The following is a 27,978-nucleotide window of genomic DNA, read 5'->3' on the forward strand; positions in this document are numbered from 1 at the left end:
GCCTGCATTTGACTGACCGGCTTGCTTCTAGCTCTGAATTTTGTCACGGTTCGTGCGCTTTGACAGCTAAACTTCCCGTGAAACTAATTAATCTGCAAGTGCATCGAATTATTCGCACCGTACTTCCTTGAGACATGTCTGGAGATTCGTCAGAAGTAATAGCCATCGACGGAAGCGTCATGGAAGGGGTAACTTGAAACCATTAGCCAGTGGCATTCGTATTCGGTTGCGGCGGGCTCCGCCTGTCGTGACACGTTTACCGAAACTCCAGGCCATCCAGGCACCCCCTGTTCTTTCTCCTCTCTGCAGGGTGGACAAATCCTCCGCATGGCCATCGCGTTCAGCACCCTGTTTCGGAAGCCTGTGCGAGTGTGGAACATCCGAGCCGGCCGTAGCAGTCCAGGATTGAGGCAAGCGCACCATCCTTGATAGCCGTCCCCTTTCCAACCCAACCCTTTCCACTTTAGCAGAGCGAACGCTGGAGAGGAGGCGACCTCCTCTCCACCATTCGCTCTGCTAAGCAGGTGGGAAGATCTTCCGCTGAGTTCGTAACCTGTAATCGACTATACATAGCTTGCATACGACGTCCTTCGCGGTCATGACAGTATTTAATGCTCTGCGAGCGTTCGGTTCGCCGCGTTAGTTTCACACCGCAGAAGTTTTAGGTCGAAGAAACCAGTAAGTAGAAATAGCCGTCAGAACCCTGCAATGGCTGCACTTGCAAGCTACATGAGTGTGGGCCAATTGTACAGCCGCGAGGCTCGCAAAGGTGTGAGCCGTGCCCCCAAATATCCCCGTAATGTGGCCCGTTGCCCTTTCGCAAATGTTCTCCATTAGATGCGGAGCACTATATTTTGTCTCGCCGTGAGGCTTGTTCACACCTTTGCCTTGGGGCGTTATTGACTGCATTGTGGTTGCTCCTACCCACCTGAATGAGGGAACACACTAATCCATCAGGTAGCCCTGAAAATGTCCGTATAGCTAGACCGAAGGTTTTGCAGTATTCGCGAAATTAAATCTAGGTATGCACTATGTATGACAAATGGTATCTCGTGACATTGTCAGAAATATTTTAAGCACATGGTCAAAGAATTGCAAAATGTATACACAGATCGGAAGCATTCTAGGCAACCCCATCGATTTCCCTGGGGTGTTTTTTTTTCGTAAGTGTCTGCAAGCGGTTGCAACATATATTGAACTAGCCTTAAGATGGACTCCAATCATGAGCCAGTAAAAAACCACATGTTCTGACATCCGGGTTAATGCGCGCGCGCATCTCTGAGCTCTAAAGCCCTAGGTTGGGGCAGCACTTAGTTCCCAACCAGCTCATGATTGGACCCGACGGCCGGTAGATTTGGCCTTTGGTTCATCGTAGGGTGAGGCGAAATAGGGTGCATCAGTTGGAGACAGATTCCAGGTGCTGTATTGCTGCTGCTTGTGTTTGGTATGGCCCCACTACTGAATGCCACTGGCAGTCATTAACTGCCTTGGCCAAGGGGGCTAGATTGGAGGGGCGGGTACGCCTATCTTCCCGGAGGAGAGTGTGGTGGAACTGCGAGGAGGAAAAGGATGGCACTGATGAAAAGGGGAAGTTCCACGAGCAATACTGCTTAGAAGACAAGGCCTTTCCTCTATCAACGTCATCGCTAGTTGATCCATGCAGCATTGCCTAGCTCGCGTTGCTGCAAGTACGTCTTAGTCTTGCAACGAGCAAGGTGCTAGCAGGCAACAATGTGGAGACGCAAGTGTCTGCTACTTTGCCGCACACTGTTGTTGCGTTTCGACACATTTGCCGCTTAAGAATCCGCCGCCGCCGACGTGTTGCACAGGCCTCGGCTTCTAAGGGATGATGCCACGAGCCAGTCAGCAGTGTTGTGCACCATCATCCTGCAGACAAATGGCACTCGGATGAGATGGAGGATGAGTGGTGAGGAGCAAACTACAAGAGTGAATCCAGAAGTTATAGTGTAAACTAAAGCTACGCCTTCACTCTGACTGCTGCCAAAGGAGATGTAAGGCTATAGCATTTGTGATCCTTTGCTTTGGGGATTCCGCAGTTCTAGGGCACACCTTGGGCTCCTTGCGTACATTGTGGTACCAAACCCTACACAGTTTAAATCTCCCTGACCAGTGCCATAAGCAAAAAAAAGGGGGGGGGGGGTTGGGGGTGAAGACCCCCTCACCCAAAATCGTTACTCTTTTCCTTTTTTTTTTTAGTAAAGGAAGACAAATATTGAATGACTACCAAATTGTTCCAGCCAGTCAAGGGGTTGGGGAGGGCCGTGTCCTTACCCGTGAATTGTGTTGTGCAGTGTTGTGCAAAAATGGGACAAAGCCCCCCCCCTCCCCCCCCCCCCCCCCCCTTTTCCTGATCATAGAAATCCCAACTCTCCCCTGAAAATAATTCCTGGCTATGCTACTGTCCTTGGCCCATTCTGTGGCAGGATGCAGTTGCTGGCCATGGTACAACAAAGTATTATTTTAGAAGTGGTAATATGGGTGTTGCCTCGCATATTTTTGTGGGGGACTCGAGGCTCCCCCCTTCCTTTTAAGTACTGCAGTGGCATGATGGGAATGTTGGCTTTTTGCAATGGTTCAGGCCGCAGCATCTCAGTGGACTGAGGTTGGTGAGGGACATCTGCAAAGGGCGCCTGGAGAATGCCGCCATTGGATCGACAGAAGTGACCTTCTACCCCGGTCCGATAAGGGGCGGAGAGTTTACCGCCGACACGGGAACAGCTGGGTGAGCACCAAATCAATCGAGTGCACCGTTTTCTCTGGTCTCACTCCAGAGCCTGTATCACTGTGCATGACTACGGTTCATAACCTCTAGTCCACTTAGATAATCTTCTTTGACAGTTGCATTTTTAAAATCGTCACGTGGCCTTTCAGTTTTTATTGTTCTTTTTCGAATGGATATTTGTTTTCGTGCATCAACCTAGATGTCATAGCCATTTCGCTACACACTCTTTTTGGGTATGCCGTAGCTGCTCGAGTTGAATGTATCCTCTCGGCGGGAAGACCCACACGTCTGCTTTACCGCAGGGCGTGGAGAAAGCCAATTATTTTTGGATACGGAAAGTGTCCAGTGAATGGGCATGCACAGATAAAGTTCCGACCTCTCCTGAAGTACTTAGTGCAACGTCAATGCACTCGAAGTCCCAGAACACTTTCGTGCTTGGGCTTAAATGTTGTCTGCAGAAAACAAAACTATGTCAAAACATTGGAACGACATGTTTTTGCATTCAGCTTGAGCATGTTTGTCTTTTATTCTGTATTTTTCTTTCCATTGTAGATCTGTGCCTTTTGTTCACTGTAGGTCTGTACCAACAGGCTTGCTTCAAATCTGTCCACTTTACCCTCGTTTCTACCTTTTTAGATTGTAACGGTTGGTCAGTCTTTGCCCTGCAGGGAAGCTTATGCACCCACTGCATTCTTTACAAGGTCTTGCTAGAGTTGGATATTAATATGCCTTCTCTTTAAAATGTGCTAGAGTGCTTTGTTCTGTTAGGTAGGTTACAAATTTGATTGTGCTAGCTAGGCTTAAGGGCTGTCCAGACAGGACACTGCAGGTGCCACACAAAACAGAACTAAGTGCGCACTCTTCTCGTAAACTGTGAAAGTTCCGGCGCGCACATATGTTTTCCACGAGGACATCAACCATGCAAATTTTACGGCTTTCTTCTTGCCTCCTCGCTGTCGTCTGCTCATCTTTTTGGGAAGCTGGGGACCGACAACGACAGTGGGGGCCTTGACGGCAGCCAGCAGGGCATGCGAGTGACTGTCCCAACTCGTGTGATGAGTGTGCTCCAAGCCTCAGTCAAAAAGCGCAAGCAAAGGGTAGGTTCCCCCACACCCCCCCTGCAAAAAATCTGTGCCAAAGCGGACCGGAACCAGAGGAAAACCTCCACTTCTGGTACAGCAAATGCCGTGCCCGGCATCTGCTGCATCCTGTTTGGACAGCCCTTCAACTAATTTAGGCATTGCGGTAATTGAGTGAATTTCAGTGCCAGTGCCATTGAGCATTGAGCCATTGAGCATTTCAGTGCCATTGAGCATACTATGGAGGCTCGTTCGTGTGTTTAGCGCAGAATGCGTTATGTGGCCGGCTCTTAGTCACGTTTTTTTTAACGTACTCCTGTAACAAAAGAACATCGCACGAGTGCTGTGTCAGTGTTTGAGTGAAACTCACATTTGCCATGATCAAACTCGAGTCCCGGTCGAATGCTGATGCAGCACTCTTCTTTAGCCTGTGCCCTGGCCTCCTGTGGGTGACAGAAGCTACGGCTGGGAGGGGGCTTGGAGCGAGGCTGCTTGCACATATGGAGGAAGTGTGCAGGGGACGGGAGGGAAGAGCACATACTTGGTCGGGGAGACGCCAGATAGCGGGGTTGGAGGTGGGTGTGTGACCGCAAGAGGCACCAACTTGGCCTTCCACTCTCGCCGGAGCACTAGGTTTGGCAGGGCTTTCTTATAGACGTGCTGTGCTCGCAGCGTTCACGTCATCGAGGTGCAAGATGCTTCTGAAGTTCATCCGAGCAGCCTCGCCGCAAAGCAGTGCACAACACTCGCTGTATTACCACTGCCTTTGGCACAATAGTGCGAAAAAGGACAAATTTGTCGTCCTGTTGATTTTCGTCGATTCTGTCGGTTCTGTCCCCTGGGATTCGATTTTGGTCATCGTGAAGGCGAGATCTAATTTGCTTATAGCGGAGCAAACCATGATATCATTCGTAGACGGTTTGTGCGTTAATGCGAGCGTTGAATGCACTTCATTCGTTACAGTCATTTGCAGAGGGACATAAATCTGGTCTCTTAACAGGCCATAAAAATTGTTAATCATCTGCTACGAAGTTTGTGCTGCGGCAAAGTGAGATCGGATGCAAGCTGAGCTTGTGATCGTCCACCATTTCACGTTGGAAGCCATTGACAACCTGCACTTCTTTTGCACATCCCAAGTTGTTGTGCTGCTGTACGCAAGCTGAGTTCGACCGCTTGTCGAATAACTATACGAGAGGCCGTGAAGCCTCTCTTTTAAATTTGTTTGTTGGTGAGACATTCTCACCAAATATTGCCCGACTGTGAACTAGCAAACGGTTCAGAAATGTCTCATTGGTTGACTACACGCAAGCTGTGGCGTGGAAGGTAGGGTATGCGCGTCTCGAGCAGCCGAGAACGCTCCCAGCTTGAAGTGGGCCCCCTGTGTCCGGTGTCTGCAGGAGCGTGGTGCTGCTGCTGCAAGTGGCTCTCCCGTGCCTGCTGTTTGCAGACGGCCCTTCGACGCTGTGGCTTCGCGGAGGAACCAACGCGGAGATGGCGCCCCAGATCGACTACACACTCTCGGTTAGCTCCCGCGTCGTTTTGCATTCCATTCTACATTCGGAGAGACGCCGAAGTGCAAGGCGGAGGCAAGCTGGGCATTCGTGGACAAGCTCCAATCTGAACCGGTGACAGTTTAGCCACGTAAATCGATTAGGCAGCGACTTTTTCGGCATCCATCGCCAAAAGGAATTTGAGTGTTATTTTGATGTCCGCGACGCCACTTTCTGAATAACCTTCCCTGAACGTTCTGTTGATAAGCTGCCCAGAGGACTTTGCAAATGTTATTTCAAATTTATGTAACATAGCCCGTTAAGTACATTGTTTTTCTTGTTCTATTCGCAGGAAGTAATAACCAGTGTTGACTGTTTGGATCTGGTTTTCGTACTACTGGAGCATAGCATACTTTATATACACTCATTGTAGGCCTAAGGGACAGTTTTGTTTGTTCTTTTTGCTTTTTATATATTTTATATTCTTTCTTCTATATTATTAAATAAATAAAAATAACTTCTACCCCATACTTGTCATGTTTGGGGTGAACGGTAGTCATAAATTAAATAGACATGACAATATTTTAAACCTTACTTTGACAATCCCCATTGAAATGGTTTTTGAATTATTTTGAGGTTTCCTGCCAAAATAGTAATATCGTAATTTTGTTTTTAGTTTTCCACCCGTTTGTTTTTGTTTCCAGTCTTTTGGGCTTTGGAACTTCACAGTTGAAGGTGATTGAAAGTGGCGGTAGAAAAAAAAAAATACCACCTTGCATGCAGTCGGTGTTGTGGTTCAACATGCTTTTGTGTGACATCAAATCGTGCAGTCTGTTGGGATTTCTATGACCAGCTTATTTAAGTGAAGGGTAATGCAAGAAAACTTTTGAAAGTAGTACAGCTCAGCTGTTGGGCGTCTCAACATTAGCTTGGTTGTACTCAACATCACACAATACAGCACCATTGCTTTTCATGATTTATCTCACAATATTCATATAGACAAAAGGAGATAACTAAATCTCTTAAAAAATTGCATAATAAAAATTGCAGCGGATTGTTCGACATTTTCTGTTGAAACTCCTTTTTCCTCCTCCCTCCTTCTCCTCCCCGTGACGTCATTACGGGAAACGTCCCATAATGCGATGCGCGGGCTACACGTGACGTCACATGTGACATCACTATGGGAGACGTCCCATAATGCAACACGCAATTACGCCAACGGCAACACTGCTCAAGCCGGAAACGGGTGCCTAAGAGGTGTGCTCTAAAAGTGTATATCTTGTACAACCACGACGCAGACTGAAATGTGATAATTGTTTGGTCGGTGCATCGGAATGTTTGTTATTCGCTTGCACCAATCAAGAAACATTAAGGAGGCAATGTTTGCATTTGTAACACTTTTTTAATGTTTTGATTTATTTGGTGGCCACCTCAGACTCGTCATGCACAAAAGAAAAGCGAATCTAAACAACAAGCCCAAAAACACGGTTTAAGAAAGGGCGGGGCCCAGATGCAAAGCGAGACTTTGCAATCACTGGAATATGCGCTCACACCTTAGTGGAGGCGTGGAGGCACAAAAATCGTTCCAAACTTTCAGTGTTATATAGTGTATAAACTTACGTTTGTTACTTGCAGGCAAGGTTGAGGTCCAGCTTGCCTTTGTTGTGGATTCAAAAATTTTAGTTAAACTGTGTGTGCCGAAAAGATTGCCGCCGGGCGCGTCACGTCTAGGTGGATCAACTGTGGAGCACACACACTGAAGGTATTTTCATTGCCAAGTACGACCGAAGCCAAAGATTCTTAGGTTTGCAACTTGGAAGAAAGATTGTTAACATAGCAGCTTGGGCTAGTTGGTTCCACCTTACGGCTTCACGGAGCATAAACGTCTCACAAAACAGGCACTCACTCGATTACAGACACAAAAGCATACACACAACGCTGACCAGGGGACCAGGAAGCTTAGGTTCAAAGGAAGATATGTATTAGGCACCGATGTACCTACTAGAAATAATGCTTGTTAATGCAGCAGCTTAGGTTAGTTGGCTTTCCATTTTGCGACTTCACAGCGCATGAACGCCTCTCACTCGATTACATACACAGAAACATACACACAGTGCTGACCAGGTAACCAGGAAGCTTTGTAGAAGTTTGGGGCTGCAGTGTCTGTAATCAAGTGTGTGCCTGTTTTGTGAGACGTTTATGCAGTGAGAAGTTGTAAGAGGGAGAAAGATACCCGGCAAACATTGCAAAAAGTTTGGAAATTGTGGGATGGAACGGCAGCAGACACTACGACTCTGCTCAAAACTGTCACATGGCATGATGAACTCTCGTGGGCTAAACAATTTTTATCCCATTTCTTCGGCAGGTTTTTCAACCTGCTTTGCAGAAGTTTGGGGCTGCAGTCGACATCCGTGTACTTAGAAGGTACCAGGCTCTGGGCCACCTTTGTCTTATCCTTTATGTCTGGCAGTAAAGCCAGAATGTGCTCGTGGGAATGCTGATGGAGTGTCTGCGAACAAAATATTTAGAAAGTCAAATTTGTCGTATGGATGTCTAGACAAGCGGACTGTTGGCCTTCCTTCGTGTGCCCACTGAAAAGTGGTAATTTAGCCAGTGCGGTATTGCTCCTGACCTAACAGGGGTTCGTAAGGTCCATTGACGACCGCATGCTGGTGTGATAGTTGTCAATTTATATCGAACACAGGTTCCAGAACCAGTGCAAAATGCTGCTGTTTTGTCACTCAAAACTTTAAAATATAACGTCATAGACCAAGTTTTTATTTTAGTCTTTTTTTAAACGACACACGCAAAGAAAAACAAAATTTTTTTTTAACAGCCCAAATGAAAAAAGGATGTCATAAAATAAATTTACGAAAAAAAATACTTTAGAGCTATATTTCTGGCGGGAAACAAATTTGTAGTTAACGCCCGCGGGAGCCCACAGAAAAGTGGCCGCCGCACTCATGTGACTGGCCGCTATTTGTCACGTGGTACTTGCGCTCCTTCGGGAGCTTCCTATGGGCTCTAAACGTTACTCATTATTCTTCGTTTTAAGTGTAACAAAAGACAAAAAAAAAAAAAAAAAAAAAACAGATTAATGAGTAACTTTTAGATCCCATAGGAAGCTCCCGAAAGAGCACAAGCACCACGTGATAGACCTGCGAGCCGGTCAGAAATTGACGGCGGTGGCGCTTCGAAGTGCTCTTTTCCGGTGGCGCACCACACTCGGCGTGCTTTGGCAGCCCACGCTGCCGCTGAACGCTGTTTGTGTGCTTTGTTTTGCCTCAAGTCCGATCGCTACCAATGCCTTTAAATGGTGTCTAGGATGGAGCCAATCTATCCTAGTTACCATTCAGTGGGGTCCAATCAAGCTCGGTCAAAAGCACCAGGTCACAACATTTTTTGTGTTTTGCGTGCGTGTGTTACTGCCAACTGATCCAATCAAGCTAAAAAAATATGTCGTGACATTGCATTTATAGTGTGCATGTTTTTTGTTTTTTTTGCCATTCCTTGGTTCCACTCAGATTTAAAGGGAAACTCCGCTTCGTTCTCGGTTGCTAGCAAACACTGCGACTCTCTTTAGTATCATCTAGAGAGACCGAATGTCAAACATTATAACGTAATACCACCTAAAAGATCACTAAACCGGCCGATAAAAAATGAGATGCGCGAAGTCACGAAAATCCGTTAATTTAGCGGGCGACGTGCGGCGCAGCCAACGTTGTATTTCCGTTGTGGCTGACGTATGTTGCATACGCAGTTTTTTTCTTGGTATTTTCTTTTCCAGGGAAAACTTACCGGGCGGCGCTACGGTCGCGCTCCACCTCTGAGCAAGCAAAGAGGCGAGACAAAGAAAAAAAAATGAATGAGAACAAAAGGAACAAAATGAGGGAGAGAGAGTTGTACGGGATCAGACTAGCCGCCTGGGTTGCCGCCTACATAGCTTGCTTCGTCGCTGCTTGTTCGCCGCCGCGACTCCCTCCTCCCTCCTCACCCTTCCTCTCGCATCCGCGTCTTTCTTGGGTTACCGCTGGTAGATCACGCGACCCCTTGTATTCCACGTGGGTGCGTATGCAACTGACGGTGAAGGTACAATGTTGCCCGACTGTGCCGAAGTTTCAGTTTCGGTTTGCGATTATGGTAAATAACAAGATCGCACGAGAAATATTTTGCTTTTAATGAGACAAACGGTCTAGGGTTGTTTTGAAGTACTTTTCACGTTTATATCACCCACTATCCCAAAATTTCCGAAATCGAGCGGAGTTGCCCTTTAAGGTGAAACGGAGTATAAATGCAAAATTAAGTGCTTAATAAATAAATTGCAGGGGCTACTTTCCCAAGGGAGGTGGCCAGATCGAAGTCCACGTGGAGCCAGTGGCAGCACTCAAGCCGGTAGAGCTGGTTGAGCCGGGGAGGGTCGTGAAGGTCACGGGAAGGTCGTTCGTGGCCGGGATGTTACCTCCCAAGGTAACATTCTGGCAGTTGTCTTCTAGCTCACTTCACTAACTCCTTTATGGTTGAGACCTTTTTTCCCTAAAGACGCTTCTTAGTGGTCAGGTTTTGTTGTTGTACAAAGAAATTGTACAAGAAAGGGTCAATGCGCAGGTTTTTGTTTTTCTCATCTAGCGGAGCACATACAGTGCTTGCAAGCTGTTCAGGTTTAAAAGCGTCAAATGGAAATATTGAAGGCAATAAATCGGCACCGTTCTTCCATTCGGTTTCCTTTCGATGCGTCCACTTCTGCGACGTTTCGGCGGTTTCAGATTCTGAGTCGGAGTTGCTTTATTCGCGACTCCAGCAAAACGGACGCCGCCAAGCGGGAAAACCGGGAACCAGCCGGTCCAGGTCGCTCCGCGCCCCTCCGCGTCTCTGGTGGCTTTCGCGGAGACGTGTTGTCGGCGCGGTGGCGAACAATGTAACTTGACGAAGGTCCGAATATTTCTTAAGTTCGCCTGAGTGATCATTAGTGTGGTGAAGCCTCAGTAGATTGTTTTCTTCTATTACGTGTTTGAATGCCCGTTTACTCCACAGCACACGGTCGCGTGCTTTCGATTTCTTGGATGGGGAGGAATCACGGAAAATCTTTTTGGTTTCTTGTCTGTTTCGAATCACATTCAAAGTGACGACTGCTTGGTAACTGATACTGGATGGAACATCAATGTTGCAGTCAAGTGAATGGGAAGGTTCGATAGCTGCTTTTCTTGAGTTTGGTTGTGTTAGGTTAGCTTCAAGTTTGAGCCACCCACGCCGGTCGGTGCGTTGGCTATTCATCTTGGCTGTTTTTCGCCGAAAAAGCCTCTGGACCACACTGAAGGAGTTGGGCTGATTTCGCAATTACTTGATTCAGGAAAACTTGCTCGCTGCAAATGATGAATGAGGGAAATTATCTGTTTTCAAAAGGTGGGAAACAAGTCTCGCAACGTTAGATGCTGTCACGGCATTTTGACCTATCGCGCCTCCAAGATTTATATTACGAGGATGTCGAAGCCAGCAGCAATATACGTCTACATTGGTCAGGTTGACCGGCCACAAAAAAAATACTAATTTTCTCCGTTCACGATTCGAAGCAAAGTTCAATGCAGAGAGGTTCTGCGTGGATCTTCAATACACACTCTCTTCAGTTTGTCTCCGTGCTGCCGGCTATAGAACCATTTGGCTAAGTTTAAGTAGTATGTCTCTGTCTGTCAAATATACTTTTATTCAGCAGCTCACCTAATAGCTAGTCAACTAAGCTCATATTTCAACCCGAAGGATATACTAATATCGCTTTAGTGGGACCATAGTACGTAATATAATACATAACCCGCTTGTCAAAATAACTTCTCGATTGCTACTAAAACCTGAATTGAAATACGAGTTTCAGCTGCTTAGTGGGGCACCGGCGGGTTAACATGGTCCTTGGCTCAAAAAGCGGTTGCTTAATTTTCGTAATTTTCCTGCAGCCTGTGTTGTTGGCCGAGCAGACGACTGGAGCTGTTTCGTAAACGCGGATATGCACAAAAGCTCGATTTCGCGGACAGATAAGTCGCATGGTCGAGGCATGCGAGTTAGCTGAAAAGTTACTCTCTGTGGAACAATTCTATAGTCATCGCCGCTTTCCTTAGATGATCAAATCTGATTAGTATATTACCGTCTATCCGGAGCCCGTAGTTTCGGTTTTGAACGAAATCTCCGAAACGAAAGTTTGACACGAAAAGGACAAAAAAAAAACAAAACACCGGCAAAACAAAACTATGTTTTGCAAATTTATCTGCACCGGCTGCACCTAACCGTCTCAGTTCAAATGCCTATAAAATTGGGCATTAAACAAAAGAAAATCTGTTCAATTGAACGCGCCACCTGTTCAGGCGGCCCGGCCGAGCCGCCGCGACCTGGACTCAGCCGCCATGTTTGTTTGGCGGTGGCGCCCCCTATAGGTCGCTGGAGTCGCGAATAGAGTTTCTCCATCGGATGGTAAGCTCTCATTTGAGTTCAGTTTTGAGAAGCGTTGAAAGCCTGAATCGGAAGCGCTGGCTCTCCAATTGCAGGAGCAGCCGGCATGCGAATAGACCATCTCGCGTGTGTCACGTGTGCTAAGCTATCTATCTTCGTAATTATAAATAGCCCCAGCAAAGTGAAACACCATGGGAATATAACGGTTATAGTCTGCCAAGGACATAACACCTCCCGCGGTTTCAGATTTAGACAAGCACTTTCAGAAGTCTAACTGCCGCCGTAATGTGTAGCAAAAATTGTCAAAGGGTTATGGCTGGCTCAGACATTTGTGTTCAGAGTGTGGCCAACTGCATTACACTCTGTGTTGTCAATTCAGAGATCAGAAACCTGCAAAGGAGTCCTGGAAAAAAACGCTACATTTAAGGTGCAGGCCAAGAATGAGTGTTTTAACATCATGTTTCAATGTTTGCCTTCATAACACCTCATAACATAACATCTATGGTGTCGCAAGAACCGTTCTCACTAGCAACAATTTTGTTGAGAGTGAGCAAAAATAATGACACAGCGACTCTAACTTACCACAGGAATTAAGCTATTTACGATTAATCAATGTAAACTGGAGAACATTTTGGACTGCCAGAAAAGATGCTAATGTGATTTGAAAGGCATGCTTGGGAGAAGAGCTTGTTGGTTCAAGTGATGGATGAAGAAAGAATAAACAGTTAACACTGGGACAATACAATCACATCTTTCACATTTGAAAACAGCTACAAATCCTGCCAACTGCAAAAATGACAATTTCTGCCGCTAGACAACTGAGAAAACAGCAAAATTTAGCGGGAAAACAGCTAAATCAGGAACGCTGTTTATGACCGCTTGCGTGCATGCTCAAAATCTGTTCCCCGGCCCATTAAAGAAAGACGACAGTGAGCAGAAGGCGATTATTGGTATGGTCTATAGTCTGTCTCGTCGTAGCATGGCCAATAGCTAAAGCTGTTGCCCCGGTGAGCTGACAAGAGCGACGAAGCGAGGTACGTGACAGCATGCCGCCAGAGTCTGCACTTGCTGCGGACTCTGGCGGCAGCAAGTGCAGACTCTGGTCATTTTAAAACAAAGTCATTTTAAAACAAACCGTAGTCTGAAACTTTATTAGCTTACGCATGGTGTCGCTGTTTGTGATACCGTTAAAAAATTCTGGTCAAAGAATATTTTTTATAACATTTTGTCTCGGTCTAACCAATTTCTTTTTTTCTTGATGCTGTTACTTTGTCTCACCTTCCTATATTGAATATGTGTACATACTTTGTTGTGATGCATTATTTTTTTTGGTCTTGCTATGGTCCATCGCCGCTGTATCGCATCTCTGTATGTTTTCTGTTCATAGGATTTATTTCTTTCTCTACTATAATAAAATAAAATGAAAAATTACCAGTGACCTTTGTATCTCGAAAGTCTCAAAATGCATGGAATGCAGTATTCAAAGAGTGATCGTCTGAATTTGTTTAGAAGACATTGAACATTCGTTTCGAAGAGCGAAGAACATAGTGTTTATTCATTTCCCCGCTAAATTTAGCGGGGAAGTTTTTGTCGCATCAAAGTCACGTTATGTCAAATCACGGCATTACATGGCCACAGCGGGGATGTCGAAAGACGTCCCAGCTGAATTTAGCGAGGAATTATGTCGCACGACCTGACATTATGCAACGTCATCACTGGACACCACCGCGTCAAGTCATAGTGTCGCTCAATACCCCGACCTCCCATGACGTCAATTTCCCCACGAAGTTTCGCAAAGAAATGCGTGGACGTACAAACTTTTGGGATTGGGGGGTTCTGTTGTAAAGCATTCTGTGCTCTAAACCAAGATCTGTCATGTTCTGTTGGGATAGTACGAAGCTTGTTTCGAAGTTTGATGGCTTGTTTTGTTGGGATAGTTTTTCGGGTAGGTCAAAGAGTTCAAAAGTGTTGTTATGAGATCACCCCAATGGACTGGTCTGCGTTTCTCCATTAGCTGGCGCACGTAATGGCCGACACCGCAGCCGGGATAATACAGAAGCGGCTGCCTTCGATCGACGTGTCAATCGAACGAGTCAAGGAAAACGAGGCCGACGTGATGGGCACCGGCAGCGGGATCATGTGAGTGCCCTTCTTGCTTCCCGGCCGTTTCGTATTAAGGGTATGGGTCCCAAAACGTGTCTCCGACTGGGGTGACACTCATATTCTTTAGTGCAGGGTTGCTCAAACTTTTCAGGCCCGCAACCCCTAAAGTACTTGAACGCCGTCTAGCGACACCCACCCCTTTTCTCTTTTACAGCAGTATCGAAGCTAACAGTAGCTCGGCTTCCTTATGACCCCGCGACCCCCACTTTCCGCACCTCTGCATTAGTGAATAATTAAAGCATGAATGTGGGACCACTTCGGAACTGTCGTTCGCCGTACTGGTCAATCGATCTTCAAACACGGAACTGCGAGCAGAATGGACATAAGTGCGAAACAATCGCACGACAACTGGTGCACGCAATGTCTTCGTTGTCTGCTTCACATGCAGGAGGAGCGGAGAAAGAAATCGATAGCCATGTGACTTCTTGCAACTCTCTCCTCCACATTTCCCCCTCCTCATTGGTCCGCTATTCGGCCATGAGCCTCCGTGCTCATGTGTCCGCTTCAAAATAATTGTGAAGAAATGGGCCGAGATTGCTGCTGCCACCACGCTGATTCCCCAAGAAATGCGTTAGCATTTCGCGCAGCGGTTATACTGTCGAGACCGGTTATAACGAAGTCGGTTATAACGAAATAGCGGCTAAAGCGAAGCCATTTTGATTTCCCATTCCCTTTTGCACTTTGATAACCGAAGTCGGTTATAACGGATATGGCGAAGTGATTTCCGATTCCTGTTGACTTCGTTATAATCGGTCTCGGCAGTATAACAAAGCATGTTGAATTCCGCCTCTCAGCACTTTTCCGCGGGGTGAACATTCTTGAAACCGCCCTTCCTGGTGCAAGCAGATCCGGTCACTTGGCGTTTGCATGAAGGACGGCGGCTCCACAGGATCGGCTGGTTATAGAAAGCGACGGCGTGACGTAACACCCAGCAACTGATATGCAGTGGGGGACAGCGGGTTTAGGGCGTACTTGGGCCTCCGGTGGAGCGCCATGAGGCTACACGTACGGTGGTCTAAGGTGGGTTAATATTTTGTAATGAGGCATCTGCAGACTCGCCGTGAAGCTGCGTGAACAGGGGGGGGGGTAACACATGCCCCGGTGATACACTTGCCGTCCCCCACTGTGTGGCACTGAAATTGACGAAGGAGTACGTTGCCGGCAATCTTCGGTTGGCAGGTGCTATGTCACAGTGCCACTTATAACCAGCCAATGCAGTGCGGCCTCCATTGCTAGTGGGGCTGCGGCGCCATCCCGTAGCGACATTGCAAACTTTATAGGTGCGCACTCCAAACCAGTTCAAGGTCAGCGCACATACCATGCAGAAACGCGAACGTATTCAAAGATACACGACTGCAGCAAAAAATGTATTGGGTGGTGTCTCGGCACCATTATAAATCGCCTGGCAAAATATGACATCTTTTTTTGGGGGGGGGGGGGGGGGGGCGGGGGGGTCGCGGGGCAAAACTTAAGGAAGCACTTTTAATGATGCAGTAAACCTACCAGTCGGAGACGTATTTCAAGCACCATGATCATGTGAGCCAGGGCCATACCCAGAAAAAAATTTCGGGGGGGGGGGGGGGGGGGGGCGGTTTTCGGGGACAACGGCGGCCATTTAGAAAATGTCTATTGTCTTATTTTCGCCTATGAATCATGTGCATCGGTGGCATATAATGGAGAGTTATAGCAAACCGAAGAACCGGTCCCGGTTTGGTACCCGGTAGCCGACCGGTGCCACTGCGCGTGCGCAGAGGTGGAGATTAAAATCGGCTGGCTACAAGTGCACCGACCAGGGCCGTACCCAGAAAAACATTTCGGGGGAGGGGGGGGGGGGGTCAGAACCCTTTAACCCCCTTCTGATTACGGCTCTGATGTGAGCTAATTTCCTCGCCCAAATGCCATCAGTCGTTTCACGAGTTGTTTTTCACCCCAGAGTCATGGCCGAGTCGTCCACTGGATGCTACAGGGCCGGGAGTTCGCTCGGAAAGAGAGGTGGGTGGTCTTGTCTGACCTCGGCGCATTCTCAGGTCGCTGCGTTGTTGTCTATGAACAAAGCCTGCACATCTGTCGCATCTGCCGAGTGGAGGGAACCTGCTTGCGAAACGCGAAGTAACGAATCTTGCGTCTTGCGAGGTACTGCGCTCCAATTTTCTACGAAAGTGATACGTGGTTTATTTCATTTTACGTGCCAGTGAAGCCGAAGCTAGGAGCACGAGCATGCTACCACAAATGATGCTTCCACTGCACCAGCGCCGAGGCTCAAACGCCGAAAGCCCGGAGCTCATTCTTGTAGCTACTGCTATGCTCGCACTTAGTTCTTTCCTGACCACACCCATACCGCGTTTATCATTTGTGATTGGCAGGTACGGAGGCCCATTTGAAAACTCTCACAAAGATCCCGCGCTCACTGCACCTTCTCATAGGGAGCCAAAGACTACAACTTCGTTCGTTTTTGTATCCCTTCATCTTTCCGTTCATCAATTTTTTAGCCGAGCGTGAAACCAGTGATGCGTCGTCCTTACCGACGCGAATCCGGGTTTGCCACATATCTGTAAACGTGGAAATTCTTGTGAACCCTCCGTCGGTTTTTTGGACTCGGGTGGCAGTGCAAGTCTTATGATGGAGCCAGTTCAGCATATTCCAGTTCGGATGACCTTTGCTTTACCTCATTGAGAAGCTACTTGGCCCCATGGCATGTCAGCTGAGGGGGAGGGGGGGTTGGTTTGATTTTTTGGTAGCTTGAAACCCTTTTGAGTTAGCTCTCTAGGTTTAGCTGAGCTTTTTGTTATGAAAATGGGGGACATATTGTTTACAGTAAACTTTCGTTAGTTCGACCTCAATTTGACTTCTCGTTTAATTCGATCGTGTTCAAAAGTCCCGGCGAGCACCCATGCATTTCTCTGGGACGAAAAGTTCGATAGTTCGAACTCGGAAAGAATCTGCATCGGATAATTCTTCCGGGGCGAATACGCGCGGGCTCACATTGCACGGCACCACGGCAGAAAAACCACCAACGTACGGCGAAACGCGGGCCCTTTGCTGCAAAGCCGAACATGCTCAAATATGCGTCTGCTCCTCTACGCCGTTGAGATGGATCGTAGCGAATGACACGATTGCGCAGCCAATCTGGCGTGGAGTAGTGCGGAGAACATAGCGCATGGTCGGGTGCGGAGGCAGCATGCACTCCAAAGCGCTTTTCTGTAGCATCGTGTGTGGCCCATCTTGCGCGCCAAAAAGCACAAACTGTCGTTTCCTTTTTTTTTTTTTTGGCGTTGACGGTCTGGCTGTTTAACGCCTAAAAAAGCACGCACATTTTTTTTTTTTTTTTTTTTTTTGTTAGAGTTTGCTTTTTGAGGACGTGACATTTAGTTACCGTATTTACTCGAGTAATAGCTGCACTATTTATGAACAAGGCCCCTTGCTTCTACTTTCCCGCAAAGGACATATACAGCCAATCATTGCATTGCGCATAAGTAACATAGTGAATAACTAGATCGAGAACACGAGTCTCCATACAAATGCAACTTCACAGATGGTATCTTTGTGTGAAGATGTTATCTCTGTCCTGTGAACCGCTGGAGTCATGATGTTGATCGCGGTGATTGGCAATCAGCGTGCTCCGCGGAAAAGTGAACCATCGCGTGTTCTGCATAAACAGTGCGGCTATTACTCAAGTAAATACGGTGTGCTGCTCTCCGGAGCATGCTTTTGGACATGCGTTTTAAGTGCAGACGGTGGCAGACCATCCGTGAGTACTTTGGACAATAAAAGGAAGTTCAGTTTTAACCGTCTTTTTGTCCTTTTTTTAATTGAATCATTTGGATAATCAGACCAGACTTCAAGGTACCGTCGAGTTCGAATTAATAAAAGTTTACTGTAATTTATTATTTGGAGGCACTTTTTTATTTATATATATAGATATCGCTAAAACTACCTAATTTCAACCATAAAAAAAAAAATGTTTGATGAATTAAGCTTTTTGTTAGAACTCAAGTCTGCTTTCATTTTTGCATCATTCAAAAGCCCACTTATTTAGCCTCATCTTTATGCATGGCAGCATATTGCAAACCTAAATTTCCTCAAGAAAAAAAAAAGTAACAAAAAGTCCCACAAAACAGCTAGGTATTTTTTTCATGGTCAGGGAAGAAACGGAATTTGTTTGTGAAACTAGCATGTGGTGAAGGTTTTGCTTCCATAAAAAGTCGCAAATGATATCAAATGTATTTTATGAGCTATACCCGTTTCTGGCTAAGTGCAATGGCATTGCTGTGTGTTTATCTTTAGTCGGTTATTTCTGTCTCGATTTGTTTCTCCCTTTTTTTTGGTCTGTCTCTCAATTTGTGCCTTTTCCCTCTTTTTCTTCCTCTCTTTCTCTGTTGTGTTCTTAGTTCTGTGTTGACAGAGCAGGCATCATTATCATCATCATCGGCAGATTGGTTCTTATCGGTTCGCTTTTATATGTTTCGTTTTGGTTGCTTCGAGTAAGAGGGCATTCTGGCTCGGAAGAGGGACTCCTCTTTTCGCCTGTTCTTACCTCCCTACGCCTCTGTCGGCTCACAAAGCCGTGTGCCGAATCTTCAGCGTCACCTAAGGGACATTGGACACGGGTGCTGCATCAGCTTTCGGCCAGTGTTTTCGGCGATTGAACACGGCCGAATGCCGACGCGTCCAATCTGCGTGTTGTACTTCTTCGGCTGACGCCGAAAGACTCTGTTACCTCTGTCAGTTTCTTCTTTCTCCTCGGTTTCATTTGAGTCTCGTTGCACCGTGTTCTCTTCCAGGGTCGCCCGCCGAGGCCGTAGGCGAAGTGGCGGCTCGTGACCTCCTGCGTGAACTCGAGAGAGACACCTGCGTCGACAGCTACCTCCAAGATCAGGTATGTTTCTGCAAGTGCGTTGTACAGGCTATTCTCGTGTGGCGGGTGTAAAGGATATGTTTATAAATAAATGAATGAACAGAGTTCGTTAAAACTTCTAACAAAGGTGTCGTTAGGTGGTGCATTAATCATACTCAAAACTTACTAACGTAGGTTTCAATAAAAAAAAAAAAAAATCACTTTTTTTTTGTAGGGAGAAAAATGGCAAAAGCTCGGTTGATGCTAGTCCTCACAGGTGGCACCACACATGCGCACATCTGCTGGACCTGCTTTTGGGTATTCGTGTCAAGGAGGCTTTCATATTTTTGCTTTAGATTGCACCGCCTGTGAGTTGCAGCGTCAACTAAGAAGGTTTTTGTCATTTTCCTCCTCGTGCATGGGAAAATGCAGGTTTTTCTAGGCTTTGTTTTATATTCGTGAAACCTACGCTTGTGAAGTTTGAGGACGATCAAGGCACCACCTAAAGATGGCTTTGTAAAAAGTCTCTGTGCACTCCGTTCGTTGGTTTATTTATAAAAGATGTTTTTACTCCCGAACAGCGTTCGGAGAGCTCCCTGAACTTTGTACACGCCTCACTCGCTGCCCTCTCGACCCTCGCCTTGTTTTCCGGCGATGCGATCGGAGAATGTTTGGCATCGTGGTGCGGTGAAGACATCTTTTGCAACGGGGGAGCAGACGACACACCACAGGCTGACGACGGCCAAACTTGGATTGTCATTTTCGCTTCAGGTTTATCCGAAATCTCCAAAACTATTCTGATTAAAACATTTATTGTTTTCGATTGACATGAAACTTTTTTCAATGTCCACCGAAGCTCATTTATTTCTTCGGTAAAAACTGAAACCAAATTGCATTGAAAATGCCTAGATGCGAGTGGGAAACCAAGTTCTTTTAATTATTGTCGTCAACCGGCTTTTCAGATTTCGCAGGAACCAAAAAAACGTCCGAATGATAGAGCAGTCAAAAAAAATCAGCAGATTAAAAGACTTGCCTTTATTACGTCTAAGCGGGCTTAAAACAGCCACCAATAGTGCCTTGGTTCAGGTTACCCTGCACGCCTTGGTTTAGGTTATTCCTCCACTTGCATTCGGCCACTTTCTATTAGCTTGAGGACTGCTGCCTTCTTTTCTAATGTTATGGTCGAGTACTTTTCGCACTTCTTAGTGACACTTTGCGTTGGTGAAAGAATGGATGGGGCCATGATGCCCATGCCAGAGTAATTCGAAAACACGATTCACCGAGACAAGATGAGAGGCGCAAGTCCACGACTGCAGAATGGGGAACGAACAAAGCAAAATGGTAAAAGTGATGATGACAATGACTTGCAGCTAGAGAGAAAAAATCCGTAGCATATCGCCACCTACTGTAAAATATTGAGCATCCGCCCATTCCACACTGAGCGCTCCTCCATAAATGTTGTAACACATGAAAAAAATATCCGCAGTACAAATATAGATAAAATTTGTGACTTTAACATGTGCCCATCCCCCACTTTCTTGCAATTATCTCTAAATTTTGAGTGGGCGCTTGATCGGTACTTTGTGGTAGTGGTAGGACTCAGCACTAGCAGTACTCAAGTGGCGATGCTGAACCAAGCTGATCCATGTGCAGCCAACATAGAATCTAAAATGGCTGCTTCTCGGTGGTCTCTCTTGCCAATCCCTCGCGACAATTTAGTCTGAAACATTGAACTTTCGGACTTCAAGCTGTCCGAAACTTTGATCGTGAATATGCGCTATTTCCGTCGGGCAAGTCACAGTCCCTCCTTTAGGTCCAAAATATCTAACAAGTCCGAGTTATCGGCATCCGAAAAATTGGTCGGTGACTGTATAGCCGTTAATTTGCTGTTAAGCCAGTTCACACATTCATTTCTGTGTAAAATCACCACTAGGGACAGTGCTAATGCAGTGCTGGATCAAGGCTGTATCACTAATTAGTAGGGGTGTGCAACTAGCCTCTCATTTACTTTACTTTACTTCATATAACCTCTCATCTACTTTGTACGTCAAGCACTTTCTAGATGTACTTTACCCAATACTGTAACCAGGCTAGACTGTATCTCATGTACATCCGAGCAAAGAGTCGATAGCTCCTTTTGAACTCGGTAAAGTTTCGAAACGTGAACAGCTGTTTGGTACGGCAGGCCCGCGAATGAGTCGCCGAATAGACACGGCGTGTCACCAGCGTAGCCTAGAACAGGAGCAGAGAATTAGGATGCTTTAGGGATGGTGCAGTTAAGTCAGGTCGAAACATGTTTTACTTCCAAACAAGTTGTTGGTTCATGAGATTCAGGCAGTGGTCCCAAAGTTTTCAAAGAGGTCTTTGCATTAGTGTATCATGTTGTACAAATGTTGATACATGTCGATACATTCTATGCTACCTCTCTAGGAAGTGTACCAAGTGGAGAAAGTGTGCACATATGCAGTTTTATCGGCCTCGAGGTAGTGCAGCAACGTGCCCTGCCGTTTGCCTTTTATTCATTTTCTATACCTGGGGCTCCCTGTTTTCGGTATTTACTGATAATCACTGAATATTAATCCCATGGCCGGTTTTATTTGAATTAGGGACAACCGAAAAATCCCAACTTTGAGCTCTCCTTAATCGAGAAAACTCCAAGCTACGAGGGAACAGCTATTTATATAAAGCTTTACTTTGGGTTCACCCCCACCAAACTGTCTGCGAGGCTGCTTGCAAGTAAAAAAATAGGGCCAAAAAAAGCACCTCTGAATTTAAAAAAAAAATGATTCAAGCTCGATCGTGCCAACCAAGACTGGCCAGCACAAAACATGGTCCCCGGTCGTCGTTAGCCAGAATGGTACCGAGCAAACGAGCGCACTGCATGGTCACTACTTTCTATGGCTCTTGTGCGACGTGAGTGAGGTGAACAATCGCGTGGTACGACGTTGCACTGCTCTTGCTGGCACGTCTTGCCGGGAGTGCAATTCTTGCAGAAGAGCTCTGCTATGCAGCTCAGTGGCTACCGACCCAGGTTCAATCCATGCTGGGGCACCTTTCTTCCGTTCATTTTTGTGGGCTTTTGTAAACTTTATATATAACCTTAACGTGATGTGACGCTTCCAGTGTGTTGCTCGTTCGTGATGCTCATTCAATCTTCTCGTAGAAAACTGCCGACAAAAAACATTCTGCATTAATGAACCCCGAAAACGGAAAACCCTCCCTTTAGCGCACATATTTTTCCCCCCCGCCCCATTTTACCATAGTGCAGTCGACTGCAACATGGTAAAAAAAAGATGCTCTTCTCTCGCAGCTGGTGGTGTTCGCGGCACTCGCAAGCGGGAAGTCGCGAATCCTGTCCGGGCCGTTGACGCTACACACGGAGACGGCCATACACGTTGCTCATCTACTCACAACGGCAAGTGTGCTTCTCTGTCCTTGGTGCCCGCGCCTCATGGGACGTGCGGCTTCTAAAAAACGCCTTTCTCGAAAGTGCCTCGATAAGACGCGTGCCATATTTTTCGGACCATAGTCCGTGCCTGGTGTATTGTCCGCACGAGCAAATTTCGGTTGAGAAGAAAAATCTTTTCCTTGGATAATCTGCACCAGGTGTATAATCCACTTGTCCGCTTTATTAGCTCACAAGGAAGCTTGTATCATACGGCGATGGAAGTGCTGCGCCATTCGTGCCAAGCTGCACCTTGAGTGCGAGTCTGGTACATGTAGCGCCAAAATGTCATTTTAGGGGCGAAGCTCCTTAGGGTCTAGCCTTATCTGTCCGGCGTCCGTGCTCACATCGATCTTGCTGTTGCTCGTGCTCGGGAGCTCACGTAACTGCAAAGAAAAAAAGTGTTTTTTTAAACAGCCGAATTGGAACAAGCATGTTACAAAAAAAATCTTCCGCAAAAAAAAACAAACAAATTTTTTCTAGCAATACTTACGCCACAGGACGTAATTTAGTCAGGGTCACAACTTCTTCACATTTGAAACTCCTGCTCTTTCGACGCGCGCGGAGTGGCCGTTATATACGTCACTCTGTAACGTATAGCTACCACTCTGTGACGTATAATACAAACTTTGTGGCGCGCAATTTAAAACGGACGAAATAGCCGCAAACTAAAATCAGTCTCGCGCAAGAAATATTGCTTTAAAAAATTTTGTTTTTGGCGGAAACATTGTTTTGTGACATGCTTGTCCCAATTAGGCTGTTTAAAAGTACTTTTTTTTCTTTGCAGTTACCCTTTAACAAAATCACTGAAGCACCTCAATGACTGCTTACGTGAAACAGATCCCGGTATAGTTTTTTTTTTTTTTAATTTATAAATAGATTGATTAAGCAAATGTTTCTATTTCAAAAACTATTAACTGTGATGGACGTGCCATTTGACATTTTGGAGCGCAGCCGACTATGAGCCGATAGGACCAACCAAACAGCAAAAAACGCACATCTTAACTTGTCATCTTCCTATTCATGTTCTTTCATTAACCAGACCAATCAAGTGCAGCTAATGTTCCGTGACTTGCAGTTTTAGTAATGTTTGTTGTATGTGTTCGAGCCTTCAACTGTGTTCTGACCTAAGATGACACAAACTATACAGTATGAGAAACACTGTTTAAAAATGTACCAATTTCCTTTCCCTCTATACTTCTCTAAATATTAGGGTTGACCAATTATTTAATTTTTTTTTTTTGTTGTTGAAGCTTATTTGGCACAGGTGTGTCGCAATTTTTAGCAAAAATGGCATTTTGGCGCTAGATAAAGCAGACTTTCGTTCGTGGCACAATTTGGTATAAATGGCGCAGCACTTCCGTCACTGGACCAAGAAGGTCGAGCATGCAGATAGGTGTAATATTATGAACAAACAAATGGACTGGTTTTGATGTTACCATTATTCTGAGCATCAAATGAAATGCATAGAATTACATATCTTAAATATCTATATAATCAAAAGTAACCGTTTTTTATATAATTACAATGTCAAAGCTTGATGTTTTTGGGAAGCCAACTTAGTGTCTTTTATATACTGACTTCGCTTCTTATTATGAATGTTTCACTGCTATCACTAAGCAAGGCTGTGCACTCCTTAATAATTATCCTTTCAACCCTCGTGCTGTCACAGAGTTGTCTACATACTCAACAACATCAGAGGAGGCACAGTGTCCTGTGCCTGCTCTGATATTGTCACACAAATGCCGACAATAAAAACGGTCTTTTACGAAGTCAACTGTAGATGTTGTACGCATAATAAGTGAATTTAATTAGGCAGCAGGTATAAGCGTGGAAGGACGTTTAATGAAGTAAGGCAAGAAAAGCAGTGAAATGTGACAGGAAACACTAAAACGACGCATTCACCTAGGTGCGGAAGGGAGGCCGGAGCAACAAGTTGAAGCCACCTTACGGCGGTCACGTTGTGCGATTTCGAGGGGGCAGCATCCATGTGATGGAGGGTGAAAAGACCTACAGTTACTACTCTGTCTTTGCAGACCTATGCCTCGTGTCTCTTTATGACAATAGGGTCTCACGTGACACGAAATTTTATGCCAAGTTGCACACTGTACGCTTGACTGTGACGAGATGCTGACTTCAATGCGTTTCCGAGCTCCGTCTGGGAAAACCTGGAAGTGTCTGCACACGTTTTACACAGCTATTTGTTCCAAGTGTCCAATGACACAGTTGCAACAAACATACAATCTGATGTTTCTACTTAATTATGCATATTTAGTGGACTACCTCTACCAACAATTTGTGCAAGGTAAAATAAGACCATGTAACAAATACCTATCTAGGTATACATGGTGATTGAAACCTGAGACTGTGGTTGGAAAAACGGAAACTCGTGAAGTAGGAAGAAAAAGGGACAGACAATGCTCAAACTCAGCTAAAAGCTTTATTGCCTCTATGCCTTACACACACCTCCCCCGAACGTCGCCATGACCACAATGGTTGATCACCGAGCTACAAACAATACACCAGAATCACAATACACCGAACGGCAAACAATACATAAAAAAAACAAAAGAGAAGCATGGCCTATCGTTTCAATCTTCACCCAGTACACGGGGTCCAACGCAAACAAAAGCACAAGGTCGTCACCACCGCACCCGGAAGGACTTCGACACGGACAATGTATCACAAGCACTGGGAAACACACAATGACCGTTTCTAACCCCCCCCCCCCTTTCCCCTGAACTGAACCATGAATCATACACAGTCACCAACAATGCCCCCCATTATGATCCCAAACCCAACATGGCAAACAACTCTGCAAAGCAACCCCCTCCCCTCCTAAGTTCACCCCACTTAGGAGGAAAGGGGGTTGCTTTGCAGAGTTGTTTGCCTTTACAGAGTTGTACCTCCGTGGTATGTAAAGCATATCTTACGTTTTGTCTCGCTTTTTACTGGTGCAATGCCACGAGAGCCAAAGTTCATTAATTACGAGAAGAATACCCCTATTGCTCATTTGGTAAAATCGCGAGGCGCTTGAATCGCATCTTTCCGCACATTAGAGGGGAGGCACTAAAAGAGGGGGGGTGTAAGTGACTGTGTATGACAAAGCTCTGCCCCCACAGGTGGCATTCTCCTCAGCGGGTAGCGTATATCATCTCCGTTGCAAGTTCTTTGTTCGCTGTAGCGTTTCTGCCAGTTTTTATTCAACAAAACCAACGTGCCCTTTAAGATATCACCTCTACCCTTTCTCAAAGGCCTAGTAAAGAAGCCATAGATTTTCAATGTGCACAAAAAAGGCAAGGCAGCCATTGCTATTACTAGCAGACGACGGCAGGCTGCTTTTGAGTATCCTCTATCTTCTTGTCAGTGCCCGGTACCAAGATGTCACTGCATGTTGCACGAGGAGTGGACAAACTCACCCGCCATGTAGTAGTCGCCATGTTTTTTTTTTTAAAGCAAAGTGTGGCAGAAAACTCTTTTGTCAAAAGCCTGACAAATGTAAGGTTTGATCGACTTAAAAAAAAATTTAACTATGTGTAAAGCCGAATTTTCTTGTAAGGTTCTGATCAGGCTAACATTACTAGCATTCCATAGAACCTTGCTCTTCGAAAAAACAAAACAAAAAAGTAACATTCTGTAGAATGTTTTAAAATAAAAGATCATTACAATTGGAAAAACTAACTCGGACTATGCTTTAAAGGGATACTGAAGCGAAACTTGAAATACACCTATTATGGTCAGAAATAGGTTCAATATGATCAATGATATTCATAAATCATAATCGCGCGTTTGTATTTTGAACGGATGGCTATATTTTTCACCCTAATGGGCCCGATTGGACGCGCGCTCAAAAATCGGCCATCGGAGAGCGCGATGCGTCTTGGGATATTGGGCGCATTCGTGACGTCACTTGTGCCAGACGGGAAAGGCTACGGCGTGAATGTTGTGGTTACGAGCGTTGCCACTTGGTGGCGCGTCGACGATTTACGACCTGTGACAACGTGGCCGTTTGAGATGTGCAAGGGCTGCACGCATGCTGCACCACGGCAAGTCGGCAACCACGGCAGCACTGACAAAACCAGCTCTGAGGCCGAATTCTCAAAGCGAACTCACGACGAAAAAAGTGCGTACGACAAATTTGAGAGAAAACCCGTACTCTCGAAACGAAATTGTCGTAACCTTTGCGCAGGTTACGACAGAATCCTACGACAGCTCCGAAGCTGTCTTACGCACTTTTTACGATCAAATCAACAAGGCCGACAGCGTCGCTCAGTTACTTGGTATTGGCCACCAACGGACATTTATTTTTCTACGTGCTCTTCTCGTGCGTCCCGACTTCAACCAGCAAGAAAAAAGGAAGGAGTACTTAAAACAGACCACGACGATCAAGAACGCAGGATCCACAAACACACGAGAAGAGCTACAACGGCCACGATTCTGCCGACCGAGCGAGCTCGGCAGAATATAGTAGGCCTAGCAGCAACATCGACTCGGTGCACCGTTGCTCCGGCGGTCCTTGGCCAAGACCGTCTCCCCATGACCGGCTGGCCTGCTGAATGGAATATGCCCGCGCTACCCTTGTGGACCCTTCCCGGATGAGTAGTTTGATCCCTGAACTAAATTTCAGAGGTCAATATTTTCCCCTTGTCATCTCGATCTCCTTGTTTTCCGAGGCAGCGGTGACGAACGTTGTCGTCGAAAAGGGACTCTCATTGATTCTATCTCCTTGTTTTGTGTGATGTAGAGCTCAAATAAACGCCATACGGATTACCTTCGCAACTCGGTATGTACACTCTGTTATTAGTATGCCATTTTTATTCTGACTCGACGCTACGTCACTGTCGAGCTATAGCAGTTCGTGGGAGCTACGCGATGTCGGTCTAGCCTTTCTTTGCCGAGTGTCATGTCAGTATCGAGTTGCAATCATAAAAGATCGGTCCAGAAGTGCTTACCGAAACGCGGTCTAGCAGAGCGAATCCAGCACTTCGATCAAACGCGCGTATCCGCTCCGAGTGTGAACAGGTATTTGCGTAGCTCTTGCTGACACCCTCGTAGTTCAGACATATCCTTTTTAACGTCGGCTTGCAGCTCGCGACTCGCAGCAACTAATACCGGCCGTGCCAGAAGCATGCTCGGGTCGTGTCGTGCAAAGAGCCGCAACGAGAACGAGCTCACTGTGGCCAACTACGCTTTGGCTTTCTCTGCCAAGGCTTTGCAAACGCGTTCAGGCCTAGGCGAATTCTGCCGGCACGCCGTATTGCCGCAGAACGGCGCTGCTATTATGGCACAAGTGATGTCACGAGAACTTCCCCCATCCACCAGATGAGAATTTGAAATCGTTAAATTATGTTTAAAATTAGTTCTCCTGTGTTTTACAGCGCAATATTTATATTTCTGAGGTGGTGCCTGTCCCTAGCCCATATTTATGCAACAAGATCGGCACTAAAATTTCGTTTCACTACCCCTTTAAAATGAGATGAAGGGGGGATCTCATTCTGCGGTGTACGCCAGAGCGACAACGCCTAAGACCGTTCTTCACATCTCGCGTCTTGTTTTTGCAGGCCAAGTTTTCGACGGTGCCAAAGGGGGACTGCGTCATCTTGGAGTGTGAGGGAGCGTCCTGCTCTCCCACGAACGCGTAATAAAAACTTAATTTATCGTTAATACTTTTGCCACGCTTTTGACTCTCTGGGGGTCGTTGTTACACACGCCACCCAAATCTTCTTGGGGCGTGCCGAGTTCCACAATATCTGCTGTAGACAAAGGAAGCTCGCCAACTTATCGTATGACAG

At 46.2% G+C, this 27,978-nt stretch overlaps 1 protein-coding gene across 1 annotated transcript; it reads left to right on the top strand.

Moving 5' to 3' along the window:
- LOC115318966 (RNA 3'-terminal phosphate cyclase) lies at nt 1-27,850 on the top strand. Its single transcript, XM_029978731.2, has 11 exons — nt 1-188; nt 310-410; nt 2,600-2,743; nt 5,220-5,343; nt 7,678-7,736; nt 9,638-9,779; nt 13,759-13,883; nt 15,841-15,899; nt 18,689-18,783; nt 22,052-22,156; nt 27,748-27,850. The coding sequence occupies exons 1-11, from the start codon at nt 135-137 to the stop codon at nt 27,826-27,828; spliced, it is 1,089 nt and encodes a 362-aa protein (XP_029834591.1). The 5' UTR covers nt 1-134; the 3' UTR covers nt 27,829-27,850.
- The last annotated feature ends 128 nt before the right edge of the window (nt 27,851-27,978 follow it).

This window comes from Ixodes scapularis, unplaced genomic scaffold (assembly GCF_016920785.2).
Source record: "Ixodes scapularis isolate PalLabHiFi unplaced genomic scaffold, ASM1692078v2 PGA_scaffold12__126_contigs__length_90152505, whole genome shotgun sequence".
NCBI classification, from domain to species: domain Eukaryota; kingdom Metazoa; phylum Arthropoda; class Arachnida; order Ixodida; family Ixodidae; genus Ixodes; species Ixodes scapularis.